General features: G+C 36.7%; 1 protein-coding gene across 3 annotated transcripts in view; it reads left to right on the top strand.

Annotated features, from left to right (window-relative positions):
• Positions 1-27,650, top strand: part of LOC127455783 (UPF0606 protein KIAA1549-like) — a 71,920-nt gene that overhangs the window by 32,137 nt on the left and 12,133 nt on the right. For 2 of the 3 annotated variants that reach the window (XM_051723910.1, XM_051723912.1), the window contains exons 3-17: positions 582-2,807; positions 2,995-3,083; positions 5,497-5,665; positions 6,244-6,374; positions 7,335-7,524; positions 8,217-8,276; positions 8,638-8,783; positions 10,750-10,927; positions 12,640-12,824; positions 19,494-19,699; positions 21,085-21,221; positions 23,948-23,962; positions 24,433-24,638; positions 24,874-25,103; positions 26,452-26,587. In XM_051723910.1, the coding sequence (XP_051579870.1) occupies positions 582-2,807; positions 2,995-3,083; positions 5,497-5,665; positions 6,244-6,374; positions 7,335-7,524; positions 8,217-8,276; positions 8,638-8,783; positions 10,750-10,927; positions 12,640-12,824; positions 19,494-19,699; positions 21,085-21,221; positions 23,948-23,962; positions 24,433-24,638; positions 24,874-25,103; positions 26,452-26,587 (4,304 nt within the window). The remainder of the gene's footprint in view (positions 1-581; positions 2,808-2,994; positions 3,084-5,496; positions 5,666-6,243; positions 6,375-7,334; positions 7,525-8,216; positions 8,277-8,637; positions 8,784-10,749; positions 10,928-12,639; positions 12,825-19,493; positions 19,700-21,084; positions 21,222-23,947; positions 23,963-24,432; positions 24,639-24,873; positions 25,104-26,451; positions 26,588-27,650) is intronic. The other variant, XM_051723911.1, reaches the window with a different exon arrangement.

Below are 27,650 nucleotides of genomic sequence, written 5' to 3' on the forward strand. Positions count from 1 at the left end.
TAAAATATTCACTGTTTAAAAAGTATAGCCACAAGACATAAACAGTGTGCGTGGTAACATGATTTTAATGTGATAAAATTGCTTGCTAACCTTTTCTGTGTAAAGCTATATCCAGTTTGTATAACTTCATTGCAACGTAATTGCATACTGTGAAATTTAGTGGATTTTTTCTTTTGCTGTTGGACCAAATGGGAACGCAACAAAAGTATTTGCTGTGGTCTCCAAATCACATCTATAGAAGTTTACCCCACTGTTACCCCAGAAATGATAAAAAGGGTCAATGACCATGTTAAGCAATGTTATCTATCATGCTCACACCACAGGTCAAAACTTGAACTGATGTCTAGTTGTTTAATAGGAAATGCTAATTGCTCTATAGTGTGTAACCTTGTATAGGACCAATTTTTGAACTTGAATGTTGATCAAATTAGTCCACCAAATTTGCATTCATTATGAAAACATAAAATTTCATTCATAAGGCACATATTTATGCAATACATTGCACAATGTTTTGCTACTCTCTTTAGTTTGCATTGAATTGTTTCATTTATCGCTTTTTACTGTCTTTTTGTTTCACTTAGAATGGCCTTTGGAGGCTCCAAGCATGCCAAAGGAGTCTTCAGTGGAAGTGCTGCATAATGCACCCTCTGCCTTGTCTGGATCCATCACCTTGTCTGGATTTTCTCTTTCACCTAGTTCAGTTCCACCCAATGTCATAGAGAATTACAATTACAATCACAATGTTAACACTGTGTTTGGATCAGTATTTCCTAACTCCCTGAACTCTGCCCCTAGCCCAGAGCCTCTTAGTACACCCCCTTTACATTCTTTAGAGTCTGAAGAGGGACATGGATCTACCCCCAAAGTTTTCTCCAGACAGCGTCGAGAACTCAAGTCTCCAGTGCCTACGTCCCATAGTGCACCCTCATCTTGGGAAGCTATCAGTCTTGCTCCCCACTTCTCACAGGCTACAGACAATTCATCTCTGCTGTCTTCTTTGCCTTCTAATGGACTTGATTCTCCTTGGAGAACTCCAATGGAACCTCCTGTCCCTTCCCCTGATATCCAATATAAGATGGTGCAAATCAATGACACTGAAGTTCCTGTTGGAAACCGAGTGGAACCATCCAGCAGAATCCAAGACCTTCAATTACAACCCAGCTATAACCCGTATGTCCAACATGATGCAGGCTATCAGCAGTTAGAGCTAAGCCATGCTGTTTTTGTACACTATCAAATGACGTCGTCCTCCGTTGAGCCAACTATGGGTCCACCTGAAGACTTTTTCCCAACTAACACCATGGATGTGGACTATGGTTCTGGAGATTACTTGGAAACAATGTCCTTCATGGGATCTGAAGGAGATGACTACTCCATGACTACCAATGTACTCTCTGATGTGTACAATTTTGAGGACACAAACTTCGAGACCTATGACACCACGTTCCCTTCAAGAGTTGTGATGTCATTTTCCAGCAAACACATATATCCCTTCTTTACTAGTGTTACTAGTTCTTTCTCCAGTATACATGTTGAAAGTACTCCTAGTCAAACCTCCAGTTTGACGAGCAATTCAGCCTCAATTGTACCCACCTCTGATTGGGCAACATCTTTGAATTTGACAACCACTGTGCCCCTTACCTTGTTTACAACTCCAGTTTTTACCAGTAAACCAAACATTTTGACCACTGAGCTTGTCCACATTTCCCCATCCCTTCCAATCATCCAACCAACCGGAGTACATTCATTACCAATTCTCCAAACAACTTCAGATATTTTAAACCAGAATCAGTCAGTCAGTGAGAGCTCAGAGTTGGTCCCTGACTGGACAGGCACTATTACCATCCAACCCACAGATGTTCTTTTACCAGACATGAACAGTTTGGAGTATTACACCATTCAACTGACCAAGGACAATGGTAGCTCGCCAGATCACACTGCCAATCAAACAACCTCTAGTCTTTTCTCCATCATTCCAATCAGCACCACACATATTGTATCCACAAGAACATACTCCGTTGACCCAAGTTACATACTTACAGCTATGTTTGATGATGAGCTACAGCCTGCAGATAATAGTTCGTGGACTGAGGAATCCTCAACAGATATCTCTGGATTTGAGCCTTTTAACACCACTATCCTGGACCTCTCAGAAATTAGACCAAGTCTTACAAATACTACAGTGCCATATTTGGAACCATCATTCACACCGACACCCTCAATGGACCCTTCAGCTTCATTGGGGGATCAGAACTCAACCACTGATTGGTCCATCACACCTTCTGGAGCTTACAACACATCCATTCTGGTGACTTATCCTCCTTTTACCGAGGAACCAGATGTTCACCTGTCATCTACCATTAACGACAGCCAATGGGTTATCATCTCAGTTCCAACCCCCTCTGAGACCCTCTTTCCTAGTACTGTACTTACCAGTAATGTAGTCACCACCTCTATCAGTGTTTCTGCATACCCAACTGACTCGACCTTTAATGTCACCTCCACCCCTCCTCCGACAGACATGGTTGACGAGGAGTTCATGTCCGAAACTCCATCTGACACCCCTATCGCCATGGTTACTGATAGTGATAACACCTCACCAATTAGTAGCTTTACAACCACATCCCCCACAGTATTACATAATGACACAGCTGTGACATCATTTTCTATAACAAACTCCAACAACATAACAGTGACTACCCTGGAAGACTCATTAGTTACAACCCTAAGCACAACCCCTCCTACAACCACTGCCCGGAAGTATCTCTGCAACATTACCAAGCCTGACTCCTACTTAATCAGAGTTGGTAAGATGTTAAAAAAAAATTATTTGCTTCACAGGTTGCAAAGTTTTACACCAATACTTGTGTACATTTTTGAGAATCAATGTGCAACTCTATGCATAAAGCATTAATGTAACCTAGCAATAACTGGATTGACAACCTTGCCAAGGCTCCAAAAATAACATTAAGGCTAGTATTTGCTCTGTTTTAGGGTTTCCTCCTGGGTCTACTGCTGGATATGCCAAAGCCAAAGTCAGAGAGATTCTCAAAACAGAGTACAATCGCTCTGTGGAGATACAGGTACTCCAGACATTGTTTTTAAAGTTCTGCTCATACACAAATCTAATTTTTTATTTTTTATGGTTTCAAAGTGATGCCATTCAATGGTGTTGTGCAATTGTTTTTTCTTTAAGAAATGTTTGATATTTTGATTTATGTGATTTATTTCTTAGTGTTTGAGAGAAGTTAATCAGAAACACTTGTTGATTGGAAAACTTCAACAAGCCTCCATCAGGGTGGGGGTGGGGGCAGTTGGGTGAAGCTTAAGTAATTTATTTATTTAATTTAAAATTAACCAATGCAGTTGTAAAATTAGCAATAAAGTGTGGCATCTACCAATAAAAAGTAAAAAAAATATATATATATATATCCATGCCCCTTGTTTGATGTTGAATTTGCACGAGAATAACTACTTTAAATGTTATTTCTTTGTATTTACCAGTCACTTCTCAAGAAATCTATTGAAAAAGAACAAGAATAAAAATGAATCCTGCTATTCAGACTGAATCACTGAATCTTTCGAGGTGTTGTGTAATGACTGAACCCCAGTCTTGTGTCAAATTTCAGTTGGAGCATCAGGAAAAATCTTCCTTTCCTGTTTTATCTCTTGAGTCCTCATGAATAAACAACACTTAATTTGGCTCAAAGGGAACAAACTACGTCTTTGTAGCTGTAAATTAATCACTACTGATACAGTGGAATGCAAAAGTTTGGGCACCCCTGACCAAAATTTCTGTTGCTGTGAATGGTTAAGTGAGTAGAAGATTAATTGATCTCCAAAAGGCATAAAGTTAAAGATGAAACATTTTTTTAAACATTTTAAGCAAGGTAAGTGTATTATTTTTCTTTTGCACAATTTTAGAGTGAAAAAAAAGGAAAGGAGCACCATGCAAATGTTTGGGCACCCCAAGAGATTTGAGCTTTCAGATAACTTTTACCAAGATCTCAGACTTTAATTAGCTTGTTAGGGCTATGGCTTGTTCACAATCATCGTTTGGAAAGACCAGGTGGTGCAAATTTCAAAGTTTTACAAATACTCTGACTCCTCAAACCTTGTCCCAACAATCAGCAGGCATGGGCTCCTCTAAGCAGCTGCCTAGCACTCTGAAAATTTAAATAATTGATGCCCACAAAGCGGGAGAATGCTATAAGAAGATAGCAAAGCGTTTTCAGGTAGCCGTTTCCTCAGTTCGTAATATAATTAAGAAATGGCAGTTAACAGGAATGATGGAGGTCAAGTTGAGGTCTGGAAGACCAAGAAAACTTTCAGAGGGAACTGCTCGTAGGATTGCTAGAAAGGGAAATCAAAACCCCTGTTTGACTGCAAAAGACCTTAAGGAAGATTTAGCAGACTCTGGTGTAGTGGTGCACTGTTCTACTGTGCAGCAACACCTGCACAAATATGACCTTCATGGAAGAGGCATGAGAAGAAAACCTTTCCTGCGTCCTCACCACAAAATTCAGCATCAGAAGTTTGCAAATGAACATCTAAACAAGCCTGATGCATTCTGGAAACAAGTCATGTGGACTGATGAAGTTAAAATATAACTTTTTGGCCACAATGAGCAAAGGTATGTTTGGAGCAAAAAGGGTACAGAATTTCATGAAAAGAACACCTCTCCAACTGTTAAGCACGGGTGGATCGATCATGCTTTGGGCTTGTGTTGCAGCTAGCGGCATGGGGAAGATTTCACTGGTAGAAGGAAGAATGGATTAAATTAAATACCAGCAAATTCTGGAAGCAAACATCACACCATCTGTAAAAAAGCTGAAGATGAAAAGAGGATGGCTTCTGCTACCGTATAACGATCCTAAACACAACTCAAAATCCACAATGGACGACCTCAAGAGGAGCAAGCTGAATGTTTTGCCATGGCCCTCACAGTCCCCTGACCTAAATATCGAAAATCTGTGGATAGTCCTCAAAAGAGCAGTGCATGCAAGACGGCCCAAGAATCACAGAACTAGAAGCCTTTTGCAATGAAGAATGGGCGAAATATCCCCCAAACAAGAATTGAAAGACTCTTAGCTGGCCACAAAAAGCGTTTACAAGCTGTGATACTTGCCAGGGGGTGTTAATAAATACTGACCATGCAGGGTGCCCAAACTTTTGCTTCGGGCCCTTTTCCTTTTTTGTTTTTTTGAAACTGTAAAAGATGGGAATAAAAAAGTAAAATTGCTTAAAATATGAAAGAAATATGTCATCTTTAACTTTATGCCTTTTGGAAATCAGGCCATCTTTTGCTCGCTTAGCTATTCACAGCAACAGAAATTTTGATCAGGGGTGCCCAAACTTTTGCATGCCACTGTATATGCATGCTCATTGAAAAGCTTTTTTCTGTATTTTCCCATGTGCTTCAATTTGAAGTTGCTATTACAAATATAACATATCCTTGAGATCTTCTGTGCATAATAACTGCATTGTCTGTCGTAGGTTGTGAAAGCCCCTCCAGACTTTGTGTTTCGTGCTGTGTCTGGTGCTGTGGTTTACACTGCCATATCAGTCATTAATTCTCTGAGACTCTCTGCTTGGACCACAAGTTCCTTTATCAGTGTGTCACCCATCAGCCCTGAACCAAGCCTACAATATCACATACATTCAGGTACAGCATATTAGGACTACAGTAACAGTCAGTGGGAGATTGCTCATTACAATTCTTGAACCATCTTTCTATATTTTTTAGCTACCTACAGTATGTAAGGGCTAGTCAACTGGTCATCATTGCAAAATATACCCCAACAGGGTGATCAGTCTCATTATCAGTCTTATTTTGCGATAATGATCGGCTGGCTGTAAATTATCCCGCTTATTACACGATTGCTTACCAAATAAATAAATACAGTACATACCTAAAAAATTGACCTGAGTTTAAGTAATTTTATTAGGTTACTTAAACAATTACAGTATATTGTTATTATGGACAATAATCATTATTCAGAAATGTTTGACTGCTGAATGCTGCCGTTGACCAATCAGAATAGACTATGCAAGAGATCTGTGTAGTAATGGACATTAATAGCTCAATATGTTATGCATTTTGCCAAGCATGTTGATTTAAAATGGCAGGCTAATAGATTGAACAGGAAAATAATCAGTGATAAAATATGAGATGCTCATGATTTAAATACTAACATGTTTCGTAACATTGACAGAGTGTGTATAAATTTTTTCTGTCTTCAGTGCTTCAGTTTGTACCCAGCCATATAGATGTGCGAATGTGCACCTTCAGTGAGCAGATTGAGAAGGGTTTGATCTCAGCCTTAGCTGAAGTCCGCAGACGCTCACTGGAATCCACAAACTTCACTGTACATGTAAGTACAGTTTCCGCAACTGTCGCAGTTACTATGTTTTTATGTTAAAGCAAAGTCATTCGCCATATAAAAATCTAATGTTCTGATCATGTTTAGGTATAACATTTTGTTCCTATCATTAATTCAGTTTGTTATCCAGCTTATGGTGTAAAGAGCTCAACTCTCAATACGAGTTTCAGACAGCAATGACTTGATACTGAGCCCCTTCAGATTCTCTTTATTACTTCAAATTTTATTCAAATAGCTTAAATTTCTTTTAGTAATAAAGTAACTGCAATTAATTTAAATGTTCCAAATCAGGATTAAAATGTACGTTTTTTTTTTTTTTTTTTTTTTTTTTTTTGGTATGCTGTAACAAGGAAGTTTTTGATCTAGGCCAAAAAAAAACAAAAACAAAAAAAATACCATTTGTTTTTCAATTTTATTGAATCAAGCTCGTTTTGTGATGGAAATTCAAAACTTGTTCCACTTCAGTGTGAAGTAGGATGACATCATCTCCAGCTGTTTGTTCTGATTAGATTGAAGGAAAGAGCAGGATTGTTCAGTTCAACCGTTGTCAAGGCAACAAAACTAATGGCTCTTATTCATTTCAATTCAGATGCTGTATGTGTCATTTTAAATTGAATGTGAATCCAGGAAAGACTTTTGTGCTGAGCACCTATGACATGAACTTTCATTGATGAAATGTATATAGTTCATGTCTACTAATTAACCCACAATTTTTATTATTTATTTATATTTTATGAATTCTCATAATTTCCTAATTTGACCTGAAACTCTGGATAAAAAATATTAATCAAAATATATCCCTTTGATGTTGTTCTTTGCCGTCAGCAACAAAATTTCAAAGCTATTTTCTTACTGTCTGAATATAAATCTCTGGTTATAATTTCTCTCATAGATGCAGAAAGTTGCTGTAGTTTCAAATAATTGTAGCTTTGAGACTAAATTGTTTTGCAGATTTTAAACATCACATTGAGTCCCGTGGTCATGACGTTACAACAGCAGAAGATTCCTGTGGAGATCACGTTTGCGGTGCGTGATGTCCGTGGGTATGTGCCAGGGTCAGAGGTCAGCGCCCAGCTTCGCTTCCTTAGTGTAGTTGAGTACAGCTACTACCTGGGCTACCCAGTACAGCAAATCGCAGAGCGTGAGTCCACACTTACAAACACTAATTTTTGTTTGATCACAGGAACACACACAAATATTACAGCTTATCAACCATCTTGACAAGCTAATGATTATAAATGAGCAAAAGGTTTATGCTGTATTTTCTAGCAGGGCTGAAGACAATCTGATGTGTTGTATGTGTCAATGAAAATGGTGTTACATTTTAAAAGGATAGTTCACCCAAAAATGAAAATTCGCTCATCATTTACTCCCCCTCATGCCATCCCAGATGTGTATGACTTTCTTTCTTCTGCTGAACACAAAGATTTTTAAAGAATATCTCCACTCTGTTGATCCATACAATGCAAGTGAAAGGTGACTAGACCTTTTAAGCCCCAAAAAGCAAATAAAGGCAGCAGAAAATTAATCTGGTTAAATCCATATCTTCAGAAGCGATATTATAGGTGTGGGTAAGAAACAGATCAATATTTCAGTCCTTTTTTACTATAAGTCTCCACTTTCACTTTCACATTCTTTCACATTCTCAAAGTGAAAGTGGAGATTTATGGTCAAAAAGGTCTTAAATATTTATCGGTTTCTCACACAAATTGATTGCATTGCTTCAGAAAATATATATTAAACCCCTGGAGTTGTATGGATTACTTTTATGCTGCCTTTAAATTTACATTTTAATTAAATAAGATGTTTTTCCCCCTTTCTCTCCATCATTAGCTTTCCACTACCCTGAGCTGAATACAACTCAACTGCTTCGTTCCTCATGGGTCAGGACAGGTACTTATCTGCTAAAGTTCTTCCAGAATAGTAACACACTGGTATTCCAAAGTAATGTTAATATACCATCAAATAATCTTAATAGTCTTTTTGGAGAGATGTAATGATTCAGTTCTCAGATAAAGTCAGTGTTTCCTAATCAGTCTAAACATCCTTAAAACAAGATTTTTTTAAAAGATCTTTGAACAACATTTACTTGAAGCAAAATTGCATAAGCTATTTAGACTTAATTTCTTGAATCAAATAAATGTTTCTTAATCCATTGGCAATTATTTTCTTCTTGTTTTAAGTAAGATTTATGCTTAAGAAAAAAGTAATTCGCAAATGGTGTGTGTGTGTGTGTGTGTGTGTGTGTGGTCAGTGTTGTTGGGAGTGTTAGACCAGCGTGTGAGGGACAGGGTCTTCCAGGCAACCATTGAGCGTAGATTGGCTCTGCTGCTGGGTGATGCGCTGAGGACAGGCCGTCGCTTTAAGAGAGCGACTAATGTTGGTAACAACAGTGTGCAGGTTTGTGTAAATCTATTCCCATTTGTACATCTTTTACTTTTTATGTGCTTTTCTTCAGCGAATAGTGAAAAGTGTGTGTCATGGGACCATAGACATTTGCTGTATATTTACTCTTGCTCTCTTTGGATGAGATCATTAAATTAATTAACAGAGCTCTTCCTATGTGTCCGCATCTGATGCCTCTTTGGTTTCTTAATCAGTCTGTGTCTTTGTGCCACATCCCCACACCTGCTCTCCCTCGGCGAATCATCATTCAGGGACAGAAGTATCCATGGCAACACCCTCCTATTCATCCCTGGCCGGGGAGCCACTCAAAAAACAACCAATTTACTGGCGAATGGCTGGCACATCATACACCAGATAAATAATTGAACACAGCTAGCAGACAGCCTGAGTGATTTTTAAAGCATTAATTGTTGTTCTGCCCACAAAGTAAAGATTTTCCAGTTACATAGAGATTATGGAGTGCGGGACTGACCGTGCATTAACCTTCCTCAGTTACAGTTATAGCTGGCCGGTTTGGTTTCCGAATTACTTGGTGATAATGACAAGACATAGCGCAGTCATCGTAACACTGTCATTAAAAAACGAATTAGCTGGGAACAAATAGGGCTGTGTTAATGATGCTCTATGATGTACTTTCTAATTTTAGAGTGGTGACGAATTCTGAAATATCATACAAGCACACTGATTCTTAAAGTGAAGGTTAAAGACATCCAACTAATAAAATCTGCCAAGTAGTTGGATAGGCAAGCATCATTACTACTGCTCATTCTTAGAGATTTGAACAAATCCCTAACTCCAAGTATTAAACTTTAGTGCGTAAATCATTCTGCACTCTTTGTGAACCACTCTGAACCACTTAGCAACCACATAGCAATGCCCTAGCAACCATCCAGAACACCCAAGTTTTGTAGGGGCAAGCACCACTCACAAATGTAAAAATCTAGTTGTGATATGGAGTAGACATCCTCTATGCTACCTCTTATAATGCACCCTTAGGTACTGTAGCAGCACTCTCAAAATGAGCTTTTAATGTCTCTGGTCAGTGAGGGTTCACCACTCGGGGCTCTTAATGTGAGGTTAGCCCACATGCTGCCACTCTCTTTCCACCCCAATAACCCTGCAGACTAGAAATATATTAGAGCTAGATCTTAGACCCCCAGTCTGTCCCTCTCTGAAGAAAAATGTATCTTCCAGTAAAGCCTTTTTCGGTTTTGTCATGAAAATGTTTAAATTTAAGAAGCTAATTGTAACCTATTCAAAATTCATATTCCTGACTTGTGTTTGTGTGCGAGGAACAATTGGCATTTGTATACATGCAATTAAAGACCCCTTGAAATCACTTGACAAGTTTCCTTTTTTTTCTCCCCTTTTCTCCCAATTTGGAATGTCCAATTCCCACTACTTAGTAGGTCCTTGTGGTGGCGCGGTTACTCACCTCAATCTGGGTGGCGGAGGACAAGTCTCAGTCTCCGAATGTGGAGGCTCATGCTACCCTCCGCGATCCATGCACAACTTACAATGCGCCCCATTGAGAGCGAGAGCCACTAATCGCGACTGCAAGGAGGTTACCCCATGTGACTCTGCCCTCCCTAGCAACCGGGCCAATTTGGTTGCTTAGGAGACCTGGCTGGAGTCACTCAGCACGCTATAGATTCGAACTCGTGACTCCAGGGGTGGTTGTCAGCGTCAATACTCACTGAGCTACCAGGACCCTCGACAAGTTTCCTTTTCTGTGTTGATGTATTTTCTACTGAAACATGTTGAAGTATTTCCTATTGGAAGTTTGATTGGACAAAAGCCTGTGTAGTGCAAAAGGAGTCTTATATATTTTGGTCTTTTTTTTTTACTTTTTTTTTTTTTTAAGTATCTTGATGGTATCAGGGAATGACAAAAATTTTACTTTTGTGTTTAGTTGCATCAAACTTTGTATAAACAAGCCTCTTGTTTTTATTTTGTTCAGATTGTACAGACCACACGTCTGGTGGGCCCTGACAACCCCTTGGAGATTATCTACTTTGTAGAAGGAGCAAATGGACAGAGATTTCCTGCCGCAACCACAGCGAACATGCTCAACAGTCTGGACATGCAACATGCAGCTATTGTCATGGGTTTCCGATTTCAGGGAATATTGGCACAGCGTGAGCATTCAGAACTTTTAATTTTTTCAGTAGAAAAAATCATAAGAGAGAAACTATATAGCATTAACTTTATTACATGGCTCTCTGGAATACTTGATTCTGATTGGTCAATGGTGCCAACTAGAGGTCTGATATTTCTGAGAAACAACCATCAACAACCAGTTGTTATAGCAAATTAAACCCCTTCAGTGTGATACAAGACCCCTCAGCTTCGCTTCAGGGTCCTGATCTGCCTGTCGGAGTTTATTTTGCGATAACAACCGGCTGATTGTACATTGTCTCTTACATAATGACTACCACAGAAAATTGAATTTATCATTTAAATGATTTCCATATTTTAGTTAGGTAGCATATCAGACAGTGTTTTTATGGTTGTATTCTTTATTTCTGCTTGCTCTAAATGTCAAAAGAGTTGAGTTCAGATAGCATGAAATCTGTTTGAGAGCTCTGCCTTTTTATGTAACATTTATATGACAGGCTTACAGCTGCATCACCCACAGCAAAAACGGTGGATAAATTAGACTAAATATGGTAACTTCCTGTTGTATAACACCTTAGACCTGTTAAATGAGCTCAAAAACAGGACAAACCCAATTTATGGAATAAGTGTTTCCAATACAAGTGCTAGTGCTAAGCGCAGCGCTATGCCATAAGTCATTCACGTAAAGTCATTGAGCATGGCCAGGAAGTTTTGGTATTTTCGTGCAAGCATGCGCTAAGTCTAGGCGTAAGTGGGTTAGGTGAAATTGCACACGCAAAGCGCTAATGGGCGGGGTGCAATTTAATTCTTAGGTTCTTCTCCAGCACCATCTGCTTCCTATTATATAGTTGATTCTGTCAAGCACCAGCGATATAAACAAAGACAGCACATTCATAAGAAGTTGGTAGTGTAAATGGACTGCAATGACTTAGAAGAATAGAAATATAGACTTATGTTCTTATGTGCATTAGCTGTTGAATGTCAGGCATATTTCTATGACAATGACATGCTCCTTTTATACGCATGGAAAACGTGGTTCTCGTCAGGATTTGGATTTACGCTTCGTTAAATTATAGAGAATGTAAGTATTATTAAAAATTTTCATCTACTGACACACAAATCATGACTAGTGTTAAGTGTTTGTATCTGAACTCAATTTTACCAAAAATATTTCTAAATTCAAATTTCACTTAAAATATCATCAAAATAACTAAGTGGTCAAAAATATAATACCAAATTCAGACATTTTACTCTTCCACCGGCCCCTTTTGCAGACTTAAAAATCAATTTAAAATAACAATACAAATTAGGTCATAAATACAATTTTAAATATAAACATGATAAGAATTAATAATTGAAAATAAACCATGACCTTAAGATAGTTCAACACAAATCTCATAAATATTTGTTTCATAAAACGGCTACAACGTCATGGAAATAATTTTTTTCCACTATATTTTCAGTGGCTGCCTTTTTAGAGCGTTCCATATCAGTAACTTACGAGGTTCCACTTTGGTTAGGATGCTGCCTTAGAACATAACTACCAACTACTATGTAGGCAGTAGACAGCAAGGCAGCTCATTGGGTTTTGGAACAAAGCTACGTGGCGAAAATACTCAAACCATACTTGTAGTCTTAAATGTGAATGAGGCATGATTACCATACATGAGTGAATATTACATACTGTTCTTAGTCACTGACATGTATCCTTCTGCCCTCTCTGTATGTTCAGCTATGGAGAAACAGGCCTCACCTCCCTCAGACACTGAGAAGACCAACACATGGATAATCGTGGGGGTGGTGGTCCCTGTGCTGGTGGTGATCATTATCATAACCATCCTGTACTGGAAACTCTGCCGCACAGACAAACTGGAATTCCAGCCAGACACCATGAGCACTGTCCAACAGAGACAGAAGGTAAGAGAGAGACGGGAAAACTCGGTGTAATGATTTAAAAGTAATTAAATGTTTAAAGTGCTCTTTCAGCCCTCGTTATGAAACTCCCCCAGAGATGTCATAACTTTCTTTCCTTCTGAATGGGTCAGCAGTAGGTCATATGGGTCGTTTTTGTGTTTTGTTTTGTGTCCAGCATGTCTGCTGGGTTGTGTCAGTGATATTGCTAATCAGTCAGTGGGCTCCTGTGTGTCTGAGCTGCTTATCTCAAATCTCACTGAGTGATTTAAATTACTCTGTGTTAGGACGCTGGCTAGATGTGTGTGCGTGCGTGTGTGTGTTATATACGATCTGAATCGGTTACATGAAGAGGTGGCTTTTTAGATGGCTAACCGCTACTCTGCCTGTTTTTATACATACACAGTCATACTTTCATTGGGAAGTCTGATTATTATAGTGAATCATTACATTGTTTATGATTCCAGAATTTCACCCACCTAATAGTTTTACCCCAAAACATCTCTACAGTCGAGTGAATGAAAAACGCTTTGTGAAACTGTCAAACTGATTCACAAGTTCTTTTCTATTGGTTTGAAAGAATCATTAAAAAGAACAGATTCAAAAAGAATTATTTGTTTACAAATCGAACAACACTGATTTACAAATGCTTTGCAAATTAATTTGAACAAATCATTTAAAAGAACCCAAGGGCATAGATTTGGCTTGACCTTTGGGGTGGTTGCAGCGTGAAGCATTTATCCATATTTCCATTGATCATGGTATAAATAATGGGAGGGGGGGGGGGGGGTTACCAGTTAAAAATAATGATTTGTTCATGAAGTATGTTACTGGTGCTGTTTTACATCTATAACCAGACTTGTCATGCACAAGCACACACGCATGTGGATTCACAGCAGTAATTAAGTCTAATGCTCATCTGGCTTTTTGGTTGATGCTCAGCAGTGAAGGTCTTATCCAGAGCAGCACACTACTCCTCATGGTCTGAACTCTGGATTCAACCACACTTAGCTGAGGAGCACAAACTCATTATTCTGTACACTCCACATATGTCTCTTCACACATTTCTGCTCCATACCATACCACACCACCTTCAGTAACTCCCCCGCTCTCTTATAAACTCTCAACAGTGTCCCTTCTAAGTCCTTCAATGAGGTCCTCTGGTTTAATCATTTTAATGATAGTCTGGTTCTCACATTTTTCATTGTTAAGGTCTCTCCCTGGAAAATCTATTTTAACAGATTTTTATGGGCAGTGGGAGAGTTTTAATTATTTCTGCTATTCCGTTTGGTGCCACAAGTGCTACAGAAATGTTACAATTTTACCTTATAAGGTTATGCCTTAATCTTTTTAACATGGCTGCCTTATTTCACACCGAGGAATTGATCAGTGTTGTAAAGACTGTATCATGCATGTCTTTCATATCAATCTTTAATTTTCCATTGATTTTACTACTTGTGCACTTTCAAACACATTTGGAGATGTATATACATATAGAACCTCTCTCTTTCTTTCTCTCTCTCTCTTTCTCTCCCATGTTCTCCATCTAACACATAGCCATTCATATCTTAACACTTTATTTCCTCCCCCATGCTTGTACAGTCTACCACCTCATTACAGAAATCCATACCAGCAATCCAAAAATCAATGACTCCTATCAAGAGCAAAGAGCTTTTAGAGAGTAGTGATGAAGAGGAGGAAGAAGAAGAGGAGGAGGAGGAGGAAGAAGAAGAAGAAGAAGAAGAAGAAGAAGAAGAAGAAGAAGAAGAGGAGGAGGAAGAAGAAGAGGAGGAGGAGGAAGAAAGGAGAGAGGAGAAGGTAGAGACTGGTAGAGGAGTCATCGTAGTTTACTGTAGACCATAGAATAGTCCTCCAGTTAGTTCCCATACAGGAAGTACAAGACTCAGAGGAGTGTTGCGCCAGCATGAGTGTAGCTGTGTTAACATTTTCGGTGTTTGTACAGTTTTAGCGCTGCAAAAAAAGAATCTTAATTAAGCATCCTTAAAACAAGACTGATGTATTTGGTAAGCAAAATTGTGATACTAAGAATATATCTGGAATTATTTTTCTCACCCCATTTGCCAAATTGCTTTTTTTTTTTTTTTTTTTTAAGTATAAACCTCAAAAACTGTATTAGATTTATACTTAAAATAAGAGAAAAAAGTATTTACAAATTGGGTAAGAAAAAACATTGAATTCAAGATATACTCTCTGAAGACCAGAATTTACTTCTTATAAAATTTTGCTTCTCAAGTACACTTATGATGTCTTATGTTGTCTTAAAAATGACACAAAATACTAATTAAGAAAATGATTTTTGCAGTGAGTTCTGTCTGGACCCTTTTGACATGAATAGGTGTGTGTGTAGTACAGTCAAAAGAAGCGTTAAGGGTAACATGATCAGTTTCAATCAAATGCTGATGGAAACGCAAGCAACATCTAATTCCCACCTTCATCCAAATCAGAAACCTGTTATTGGCGCCAGAAGCATTAAGAAAAAGGAGAGTATTGAGGAAGAAGAGGAGGAGGAGGAGGAGGAGGAGGAGGAGGAGGAAGAAGAAGAAGATGAGGAGGAGGATGAAGAAGAAGAAGCCAAGGAAGAACCCAAGAAAGCTATAAAGAAACAGTTGCCATATAGTATGAGAACGCCGGAGGTATACCTGAACTGTACAGTAATCCATAGGAGTGGTGTGATGTAGTGATGTATTTCTTAGAATCCTGTAGCTAGTCCTATTTACAGTATTATCAATTGCTGATAATCTCCCTTCATGATAGCCACAGCAATCAGGACAAATATATAATCCCAACACCAGATGTATGTACAGTATTTGAATGTGTCGTCAACATCTTCATCTCTGGCCATTTGGTGTAAGTCTGGGTAACCTGGACTGAATTGTGGCCTAGATTAGGTATTGCTGCAGTGCAAGCTCAAAGAAATGAGATAAGAGCTTGCTTTGTTATGTACAGCCTAATTTGCATTTGAAAGGGAATGTGAAAATAGACATTGTCCCAGAAGATGAGCATATTTCAGTGAAATTGGCTCTATTGTGGCAGTTCTGTTCACTGCACAACACAAAAGCTTCTCGGCTTGTGCATTTTTCATACATTTCTGTGTTTTCTGGCAATGTATGAAACTATTTAACAGAATTTAACATGGCCCATTGTGACTTTTTGGTTTGTTTGGGCTGGAATATCATAAAACAAATAACCGTGATTCAACACCAATAGCTGTGCCGCATTCAGTTTATAAAGTTATAAATCAGTTGAACATTTTCAACCAATCATGACTGAAATCATTTTGAAATTTGATTACCGTAGCAACTTTTTTGTCTTGATTTTAAACTCTTGATTCCATTGGTCTTAAAGGGCTAGTTGACAAAAAATTAAAAGGCGTCAATAAAGCAAAAGTGGATGGTGATTTACAGGTGGGCTGCACAATTAATCAAATAAATAATTGAGATTACAATTACAGCTGTCACAATTAACTAATCGTGAAAAGTGTCAATTATAGCCATACATGTAGATCTACTCATGTTGTGTCAAAATTTTCAATTTCATTTTCTATTTTACATAGAAACGTTTTTGCTGTGGTTGATAATTTTATGACATTTCCTTTGCTTGCTTCTGTGTATGATTTATTCAAATTTTGAATTAAAGCTTTGTTTATATGCTTCTGATTGGGCCAATGTAAAGTTGACCGTTTAGGTAACTAGTCTTGATAAAACAACAAAGTCATTCATAAACATCGTTCTCAGCTAGTTTTGGATGTGTAGCCAACATAAAGAATATGGCATGCAGTTGATCCACCCCAAATAAGCATTTTTATGTAAATTCTATTAATGGAAATCAAACACAATTAGAATATAAAGAGAAATAATCAACAGTTATTATTTTGTCATAATTGTGCAGCCCTAATTTACAGTATACTGTCAAACTACAAAAAGGACAAAAAGCACCATAAAAGTAGTTCAAACAACATACCAAGTCTTCTAAAGCCGTACAATAGCTTTGTGTGAGCAACAGAATAAAATTACTCGTCCCCTCTGTTCTAGCTCTCACATCTCATTCGTGCATGCTCGCATTCAAACTTCAACCATGTTTAACGCCAGTGGTGCCAAACTGCGTATTTTTTCCTATTTTTCCTACTATTGCTTAAACTGCACCACATATAGTTTATATTTTGAAACTTTTACATCCAGCTGTTTAAATATGTTCAAAATTATCAGTCAATCATGGTTTAACCCTTTAAGCTCAGATGGGCATTACAGAACATAAAATATCACATACCATTACTTAGTGGAGGTGATTATCTTTCAAACAAGCCCACACACAAGGTAATCAGATGCATAGATCATTAGATAATTGATACGAAGCACAATGTGCGCACAGCATGTGGCTATCTGGCATTTTGCAGTCTGGCTGAAAACACGTTAGCTTTCCTGGATCAGATGACGTTATCGGAAATGATTTAGCGTCATGGAACGCTAAACCAATCGGATTTGGTTCAGATCGAGGTAAAAAGTCTTCCATATTTTGGCAGAGAGACATGTGATTGGTTACTGTTACATTTGGCCACCAGGAGATGGCGGCAAGTACATAACACAGACTCAATAACGACTCATGCCACTGATTCTGTGAAATCTCATTACTAAAATCATGTATGCATGCTATGCAAACCTTTAGTCATTGTTGTGTTTGCATGTGTAATTAGTTCTTATGCACAATTATTATGTTTTTTTTGTTTGGAGAGGCTTTTGGACACTAGGATAAATTATTTTTGTAATGCTATAACTTTTGATTGCTTTTGTTGAATCAACACATAATATTAGTAAGCTACAGCTGACATGATTGGGTACAAAACAAAAGCAGTTTTTCAGAGCCACCTTATTTACACCCTGAGATATACAGTATAATGTCAAAATAAAAAATAAATGTAAAAAAATTCAGCAGTGTCTTAGGCTAGCATTCCCAGAATTTATCATAATCTATATCATTAAAAAGTTTTCTTTAAAATTGTAACAAACACAATTTTTTATAAGCCTTTAATTTTTGGTATGCCTCTGAAACAGGAAATCTTTAAAAACACCCTCAGAGCTTAAAGGGTTAAATCACCTTGAAATGTTATTACCCTGAAAACTTGTTTTCTCTGTTTTAATCTCTAATTCCATTTGGTCTTTTTTTCGCAAAAAAACAAAACAAAAAAAAAAAACACATTATGCCTGTGTGATTCTTAAATGGATAGTTCACCCAAAAATATTCTGTAATAATTTACATATGACTTACTTTCACCACAGTGAACAAGCTTCTCTCACAGCGCCTAGGAATGTGCAGCGGATGTCAAGATTTTCACTGAAATGTGACTTAAATTTCAGGATGTTTCTCACCAATAACCACTGCCATTGTATTGGAAAGACAAAGAGGTGTTATTAATTTAAACATCTCCTTTTGTGATCTGCATAAGAAAGAATGTTATGTGGGTTTGGAACAACATGAGTTATAACAAAAAAATTGACAGTATTATTTTTTTGGGTGAGCTATTCCTTTTAAAGTGGGGGGGGGGTTTCTGCATGATCAAACCACAAGCTTTGTAAGCCTCTTGTCTTGAAACCCTCCACTGGTTTTAAAATGACTGCTGATCTCTAACAGAGCCTGTGGGCATTAGCTTGCTCTGCTGTTGTGTTTGTTCGGTTTGTTTAATCTCTTACAGTGCAGCAGACAGACAGGCCATTACAGCCCCGTCTAGCAGGTCTGGCCCGTGGTCAGTCCACTGACCTTTAATCAAGTGCATCCAATTTGAATGATCACTCTCCTGTTTTTGATCATTCTCTCTTGATTATTCTCATATCGGTTAATTACTGTTGCTCTTGCTCAGTTGAATACTTTGACTCAATATAATGGAGTTATGGAACCTGATATTCCATAACTCACAAATTGTTTATGCCTTGTTGCAAGGTTATTAGTTTTGAATTTTTTTTTAGTTTGTTTTTATTTTCAGTTTGTTATTTCAAGTTGGTCTAGCTTTCATTAGTTCTTAGTCTATAATTTTTTATTTATTTATTTATTTATTTTTGTATTTTCTAGTTTCAGTTTATTTTTTCAGTATTTATGTATTTTTGTTTTCATACTTAATGGCTATAAGTTAATGTGTTTACTGATATCATTTAAATATGTTAAACACTGTTTAAATCTTAAATCAGTCATAGTTACATAAAGCTGTCAAACTTTAATAAACTCAAATAAAATAAAAATGACCATTTAATTTATTTATAGTTTTTGATATACCGTATATTATAAAGTATTTTAGTTTTGTTTCAGTTTTTCCAATTATGCTTTTATTTTTATCTCTGTTTATTTCCATTGAATGTTATTTCATTTTTGTTAACAGCGATAACACTGCCTTGTTTATGTGTCCATTCACATTGGCATTTCTTAAGGCAGCTGGATCGTAGCCTGACCTGATTCTGTCTTGTTTTTTGTTTTTTTTATTAGTATGTGTTCTCTTTTTAAGTAAACATTTAGTCATTTAGCTTTCATTCCTCAGTCCCCTTTGCAATCCCTCTATTTCCTGCACAAACTTAACTCTGCATAAAAGTAAAAAAAAAAGATTCTATTAAAAATAGTCTCCAAATTAACTTTTCCTCTCTTTCCTGCTGTCTCTCTGGTGGTGGTCTTCAGCTGCAGGCTCCCAGTGTAAAGGGTTTTGACTTTGCCAAGCTGCACATGGGCCAGCACAGTAAGGATGACCTCATGGTCATACAAGAGCCGTTACCACTTCCTGTGACCACTAAGGAGCAGAAACCAACCGAGAACGCAGAGGTGCTCACACCAAAGTCCAAAACCTCCTCCAAAACTTCCCGCAATGGCCAGCGCCGCAGGGGCCAGTAAGTGAATGTTTTTTTCATATCCAGGATCAGAATTTTTACCCATAAATCAGTTAACAAGCATAACATGCAGATTTAATAGCATAGCATAAAAATAACAAAATTACATAAAAATAACATAATAATGAAATTACAAATGTGTTGCGTTAATAAAGTATGTTTTGCTGCATAAAACTCATATTACAATAACGTGTTAATTTATTTAAAGGCAGAAATTCAATTATGAGTTGAAGAAATACTGATCAATAGAAAGCTTTTTAGAAGGATTACATCTCACACACTAATCGATAGAAGGGTCTTTGGAGTTAAATTACCACAGATCTTGCAAACACGATCTTAGCCAAGTTGCCTGCACACATGTTATAAATAGACAGATGTCATATAATTCAAATAGATTCCAATACTGTATTAGTCAATATGGGATAATCCATATTTGTAGGCTATACTTACTGCTTATATAATAGACAACCAGTTTTTAGATTTTTGTACCATGCATCTGTAACATTTACCAACCAGTCTGAGCTAAAATAATCAGTCAGAAATGATAAATTCCTAATAATTAAGATGTTTCGAAAGTTAAAGATGCTGTAAGCAATTTTAGCCGTTCTAGAAATTCCACAAGCTGAGCCATTGGATTAGCCAGACCACCTTTTTCCAAAACCCTGCACTCCTAACATACCAAATGAGCTTTATTGAGATCGACGCGAGCAGAAATGGTTGTTAAAAACAACAGCAGCAAAATAGTGCCCTCAACTGACCACTGTTATGTGCAACATGGCATAAAATAGGCGTTATGCCTCAATAATTTGCTGCAACTGCAATACTATGAGAGCGTGCAAAATTATTGATAAGCAGAAAGTGTCATTGTCCACGGTCACATTTTTGTTTGCTGTTTACGGAGTCTAGAGTTGTCACAGAGACCGGTGAGATATCTTACGAAACTTATTTTATTAATATCTTACAGGGAGTAGTAAACATTTTTGCATACCTTTCCATGAAAAAAATCGCTTACAGCACCTTTAATTGATCCAATTTTTCTGGACCAATAGATAAACCTCCAGCAATATGTTGAATACGTAATGGAGCCAGCACCTAGTCACAACCCTTTGGTGGTCACATTATATCTGAAAGAGCACTTTAGAAGCATGACAGGATTAGGTCATCTTCTTCACGCTTTTCCCCTGGAGACTCATGCCTCATCAAAACTGAATGAGGATTAATATTGTTGTCTGTCAAAATGGATGCATAAAAGGAGATCCCAGAATCATGTAATGAAGTTATATCTGTTAAACATAATTTTTTTTTATTATTAGTCTTGTTGTAATTCATTGTTTTAGTCTTTCAATGGCTCAGGATACAGAGTTTTGTATGTGTCTTTTGCACAGAATTTCTCCATCTGAGGGGGATTCTGTAGGCAGTGATCCGTCCAGTGATAGAGGAACTCCTGATGAGGGTATGAGACCTGCTAGTCTGCCCAGCGATCCCAAACAATCACGAAAAGTTGTGGTTAATGGATTAAATGGTACGTTTATTGGCTTTGATTTTGACTCCAAGCATTTTGAGTAGTGCTGTGGTGACACAATCATATCCTCCTGAGACCCCACATCCACATGCGTGGACGTTACGTTTTGGCTTCGCTATAGGCTATGCATAATTTTTATTTCATTTAAACCAACTGATCTCAGTTCGTGAGACTCTAGGTTGTCCTTAAAGGGTTAAACCTTTGACGCACTGAGTCATGTGTTTTTGTTTATTTTTCATATTAATAAAGCCCATCTACTCCGAGTCCTCGCCCTCTCTCTCTCCAACCCAACCTTGACAAAATCAGCATAAAACGATCATAAAATTAATGAAAATGAATTACCATGAAATCAACAGCAGCGATATCGCTTGGGTCAAAGCTTTTAATTCTTAGTACTCGCTGATAGTCCATTACCTATTCCAAAGCTGAGGTGCAAGATATTATCTTATGAATAGCAAGAATATTCTAAAAGAGCAGGATATTTTAAAAGAGCAGAGTTCCACTGAGTCACACAGCTAACAGCTGTGTCAAGTTTTATGTCAAGTTTCATGCAGTGGACTCCAGTGCATCAGCAGCATCAGTAGAGCGATAGGCTACGTTTCATATTGCCTCATGTTTTGCAGTTGAATTATTGTGTACCCTGCGGGCAGGACCTTTAGCGATAGCATCCACTAGATCCATTGAAGCAATTAAATTCAGCAATGTAAATGCTAGGTCAAAGCTAACAGCTCAAGACTCTGTCACACTTACTTTTAACCCTTACTACTTAGTAGTAGTCCATCACCTATTCCTCAGCTGAGGTGCATATGCTCAAAATGTTCATCTGTAAGACTATAACACTTCGGGTTAAGAATATGATATTGATATGAAAATGATCAAGAAATTATTATAAATTTACTGCCGTTGACTTGTTAATAAGTAATCATGTAATCTATAAAAAGTAACTGTAGTCCAATTATGAGTATTTAAAAATATTTATTTAATCCAATTCCAAGTACTTGATTTGTGTAATCTGATTACGTAATCCAGATTACTTGTAATTCGTTACTACCCAGCACTGCTAATTTCTGATGTAATGTCTGTAACGTCTCAAAAACATGAATAACCAACACTTCTGGAAACAGTAAACAATTTGATTTAAAAAAAATAAAAAAATCTGACTTTCTATAGCTTGGTATTTAAAATTTCACAATTTAGTCCCACTGTCCCACTTAATTTTTTAGGAAAACTAAAACTATTTGGTGTAAAAAAAAAAAAAAAAAAAATTAAAACAAATAAATAAATATATACATATATATATATATATATATATATATATATATATATATATATATATATATATATATATATATATATATATGTATATATATATATATATTATTGTTATTATTATTATTATTATTTATTTGCATGTTTCTTAGGTGCTACTAGTTACAAATCAAAAAGGGGAATGGAAAATGTACACAGCAGTCAGGCTCGGGTCTCAGGAGGATATACTAAATTATGATTCTTTTTCTCACAGTTTTTCACTGATACTGAGATCTTTGTAGCAATACTATTTTTATTTAAATGTGTGGATTCGTATCATTTCTAACAGTTCAATGAGTGAAGAAGCAGATAATTTAAATAAGCACTAACTCTAATACCAGCATTTCTCAGTGCGGTCGGAGCCACGTCTACACAGAAATTTGTTTTTGTTTTGTTTTCTAGTAAGAATAGCTAAACATCAATAAAAAAAAAAGATACATTTACTTAAAAGCAAAAATGTATTATAAGATCTTTTTTTAATTTTTTTTTTTAGAAAATGTTTATACATTTTTCTTACAACATTGGCAAACAAATTGTTATTTTTTTATGCATAAATCTCACTGATTTATTCTAAAACAAGAAAAAGCTGTTTGACAAAGAGTTAAGGGAAATGCGCTTAATTCAAAATACCTTGTCTTATCGCATGCAGTTTTATAAGACTGTTTAGATATTTTTATAGGAAAATATGACAAAAAATACTGAAGAATATGTGATTTAAAAATGTACAGAGTTGGAAAGTAAGGAAACCTGCAACATTCAGGGGAAGATTTGTGGCTTTCCCTCTTGATTTGTTCTCCAGTCAGCCAGACCTCATTCATACTGTCTCATATGTGTGGAATGACTAACCCTCGACTTCACTCTTGGCTGCTTGGATTTCTCTCTCTCCCTTTATGTATCTCTCACTCTCTATTCTCTCTAAGTCTCTATGTGTGTTCTCTTTTGACAGTGCCTGTGGCGATGACCCTCTCTCAACACTCATTTCTGCTCTCTCAGACTAAATAGGATACAGTCTGACTAGCCAATAAATGACTCTTATCAACTCTCTCTGTCTCTCTTGCTCTCTCTCTGTCTGATTGTTCTCTTTAACGTATAAACCTCTTCTCTCTCTCTCTTCATCCCCCATTTTTGTCTGATCCCTCCTGCTTACTTTTTTCTTCGCTCCTCCCTTTCAAAAGCACTTTCCTATCCTTTAATCCCCCTCCTCTCATCATTATGTTCTGGTGATAACATTGTTTTCCAAGATAGTGTTGCCTTACCCTCTTATACATATAACTCATTTAATACAAATATTGTGTGTGGAGTTTCTACCCATTTCTCTTGATGTTCTCTTCATACCAATGTCTTCTGAGAACATGTAACTTTTCTCTTTCTCTTTTTCATTCCTTTCATCCGTTCACCCTTCTGTTACTGGCCCACAGGAAAGAATAGAATTGGTAAGACTGACTCTGTCTGCTGTGGTACTTTTAGCAGCTAGTTAAGTTCTCATTTATATATTAATATATTTGTTTCATAGATTTCTTGAATGGTCATTCTGATAATATTTTCTTAGACACAATGTATCAGAGAGAGAGATCTTTACCTTCATTTTAAAATGAGTGCCTATAGAATTAGGCAGACACCTAATTTACTGACAGCATTTATTTAGATATTGAGGAGCACATTAAATATGTGTAAATATGTGTGGAATCCACTTATAATTACCTTGGGAACAGTTGATTACAAATAACTGCAAAAATGGCTCAAGTTAGTTCTAGTATTGTGTAGTATCATTTGTATCCAAATACTTTTGGGGCCGCTGTATACAGAAATATAATAAATTAAATTGCGACCATAGAAGAACAATTGTACAATATGTCATATGTGTAATATCGCAGAGTACCCTTATATATATTTTCCTTTATAGGTCCACCACCAATGAATGGTATGGATGAGCCCTTATCTTCAGCCTCCATCTTTGAGCATGTGGACCGAATGTCCCGCGCAACTGACGGTCCCAAGCGTCTACCAAACAAAATCCAGCTCATCGCCATGCAGCCGATGCCAGCCCTGCCCCTACCCAGCCCTACTGCCAATGACAGGGCTGCAGAGAATGCCAAGCTCAACAAAGAGGTCAGTATTACTCAGTCGCCTTCACTTTTCATGCATTTCTACTAATTAAGCATTATATTGAGAACATTTGTTTTTGCTTTTGTCTTGGGTTTCCATTTGAATCCTCATGGTCCACAACATGAACTTTAAATAAAGTTTTAAAAACCATTATCAACATTTATAAATATGGGAAAAAGTGTATCCAAGATCGTTTGATATAAGCTCCTCTTTGACTGTATGCCTTTATGGTGACCAGATCCAGGTGGCTTTGAGGCATAAATCCGAGATTGAGCACCATCGTAATAAAATTAGACTAAGGGCCAAAAGGAAGGGCCATTATGACTTCCCCGCCATGGATGATCTCGTTGATGGGCTTGGTGACACTAAAGAGCAGGACCGGATCTATCAGAAGGCTCAGATGCAGATTGACAAGATACTAGATCCAGATATTCACATGCCATCTCTCTACACAGAGCCAAAGAAAAGGTAAAAGAGGACCCCAAGATCTATGACCATATAACTGAGAATGTGACTAATCCTGGTTAAGGAATATTCAAAGCATGTCCAAATTTTTAGTACAATAAACATGCATTGACAAGATTTTAATACATAACAGTTTGACTCTGTGAACTCAAATATAGTACTGCCATGATTTTTTATTTGGAGTCTAGATGATGTTTTACATTGTTTGAATGCTGAAAATCTCACTTCTTTCATTCAAGTATTTTAACTTTTTAACCCTTGTGTTGTGTTCGTTTGTGCTAACACGTTTTGTGTTCCCGGTCAAAAATGACCGGCCTACTAAGATTGATAATAAATCTGTTGTATTGCATATATTATCCCAAAGTACTGCATTAGATCTTTTTGTCAACTTCTTTTTTTAGTAATTATGACAGGTTTTGTACTTCTTTTTTTAACATATTTTAAATAATATATATAATGTATTTTATTGACAGAACGATTATTGAACTGAGCTCATACTGGGGTAGTTGGGGGCATTCCCTGCAGAAAAAATACAAATAATAATTATGTAATAAATGAATAACAACTTGGTTGATCTAAACAAAATATGTGTAATTTTAAAGCTCAGAATCTGGAGTTTACAATGCATATAAATGATCCTTCCAATTCGTAAATAATGCTTTTTAATTTGGTGACAAATTAGAACTGTTTTGTTCTCATAATTTGCAGATTTGTAATCACAGCAATTATATTCAGAGTTGGTAAAAACATGATAAAAATATGAAATAACCATGTGTTATATATCATTGGAAAGTTCTCAATTAGTAAAATGCAATGAGCAAATTAGTTTCACTCAGAGGCCAAAATGCAGTGGGTATTAGTGTATGAAATTCCCGTTGACACACATAAATATAATAAACAGGAGTGTCTTTTTGTCACCTTTTTCCTTATTACTTCCTGAAAAATACATATAACATGACATATTGTAACTTACAGCTGACTATCCCGATTCAAACGAGCCCAAACACAACATAATATGATTAGTAGATCTTGAAGTGTTTGTATACGTGCGTGTTTCAAAGTTATGAAAATGTACTAAAAAAAAATTGTGTTCAGATGCCCCGTGTGAACAAAGTCATGGAATTTATTCCAACTGGATGAAATAAACTACAGTTTTCAGAAGAAAAAAATACCGGAGCACAATATAAGGGTTAAGCTAGAACAGAATATTGTATACTTTTGCATCATTTAGACACATCAATGTGCCTTTAGGATTGGAACAGTCCCAGGACAGCAAAATCTCTTGTCCACTTAACATACATTTCTAAAGCATGTGTAATCACTTAGGATTGTGTGTGTTTTGCTGCAATAGAGGGAAGCATTCTCCTAAACAGAGGAAGAAACAGATTAACGGAGATCTGACAGATGCTGACAGAGCCCGACTCATAACGACAGACAGTGATGGGACATACAGGAAATACCCAGGGGTCAATAACATAGCATATGTGGTCAGTGCCCTGAAGAGACCTGTATTCTCTCTCTCTCTCTCTCTCTCTCTCTCTCTCTCTCTCTCTCTCTCTCCACTGTTATTCTTATGTAATCAACTTCAAACTTTCTTTCTTTCCTGTTCTCTCCATATATTTGTAATTCAAAACATTTCTATTTTAGGTATGATTTAATGGATGGCTGCACGATAATAGTTAAAATTATATTCACGATTATTTTGCTCAAAATTATAATCACAGTTATTAATAACAATTATTCTGTCTTTTGAAATTTGTATTTAAAAATAAGAGAGTAAAATAAATCAAACAAATTGAAATAAATTATTATTAATAATTAAATACAATATTAATGTTTCTGTAATTTATTTCTTGCAGCATTGCTCTGCAGTTACAAGCTTTTATTTTTTAAGGAAAACTGAAGGAAGAGCTTAAAATTTCTGTGTGTAGTTGAGTTGGCGACAGCTTTGTGCTCCTCATTTCAGATTAAAAATAAAAAAATGCTCTCATTTCCTCTTCTGTCCTCAAAACAGCAGTAACTTGCAGCGGCCAAACATATTTGGAATTATGCAAATGTGCAATTAAAGTAAATCTGGAGCACTTTAAATATAACACAGTCAGTGCATGTAAGCGAACCGCTCAAAGTGAAAAGCACATATAAAAATGATGTGAAAAACACAGTATTATGAGCCTCATACATGTTCTGAGTATGTTTAATATGCTACAGACAGAATGGAGCGGTGCAGGTATGAGGATACGACATGCGGCTGCGTATTTCAGAGCATGCTTGAAGGTAAAAAAAGATTTTCTGAAGAGAGCGTGATTGGTCAGTTGAGGCAAAAATGTACTTTTAATGAGTTTGTGATTTGGTCTATCTTCCGAGAATGTACAACAATTTGCAACTTTACCTGGCTGCTAATTTTTGCTTACTGGCTTAGTAATACCACAGACGATTATGCTTAATTAACCATGAGAGGCAGAAACTGTGATCATGGTTAAAATACTATTAGGGCTGCACAATTAATTTTATGTATTTAAATGTAAACCAAGAATTTTTCCACTTAGATAA

This window comes from Myxocyprinus asiaticus, chromosome 18 (genome assembly GCF_019703515.2).
Source record: "Myxocyprinus asiaticus isolate MX2 ecotype Aquarium Trade chromosome 18, UBuf_Myxa_2, whole genome shotgun sequence".
Lineage (NCBI taxonomy): Eukaryota > Metazoa > Chordata > Actinopteri > Cypriniformes > Catostomidae > Myxocyprinus > Myxocyprinus asiaticus.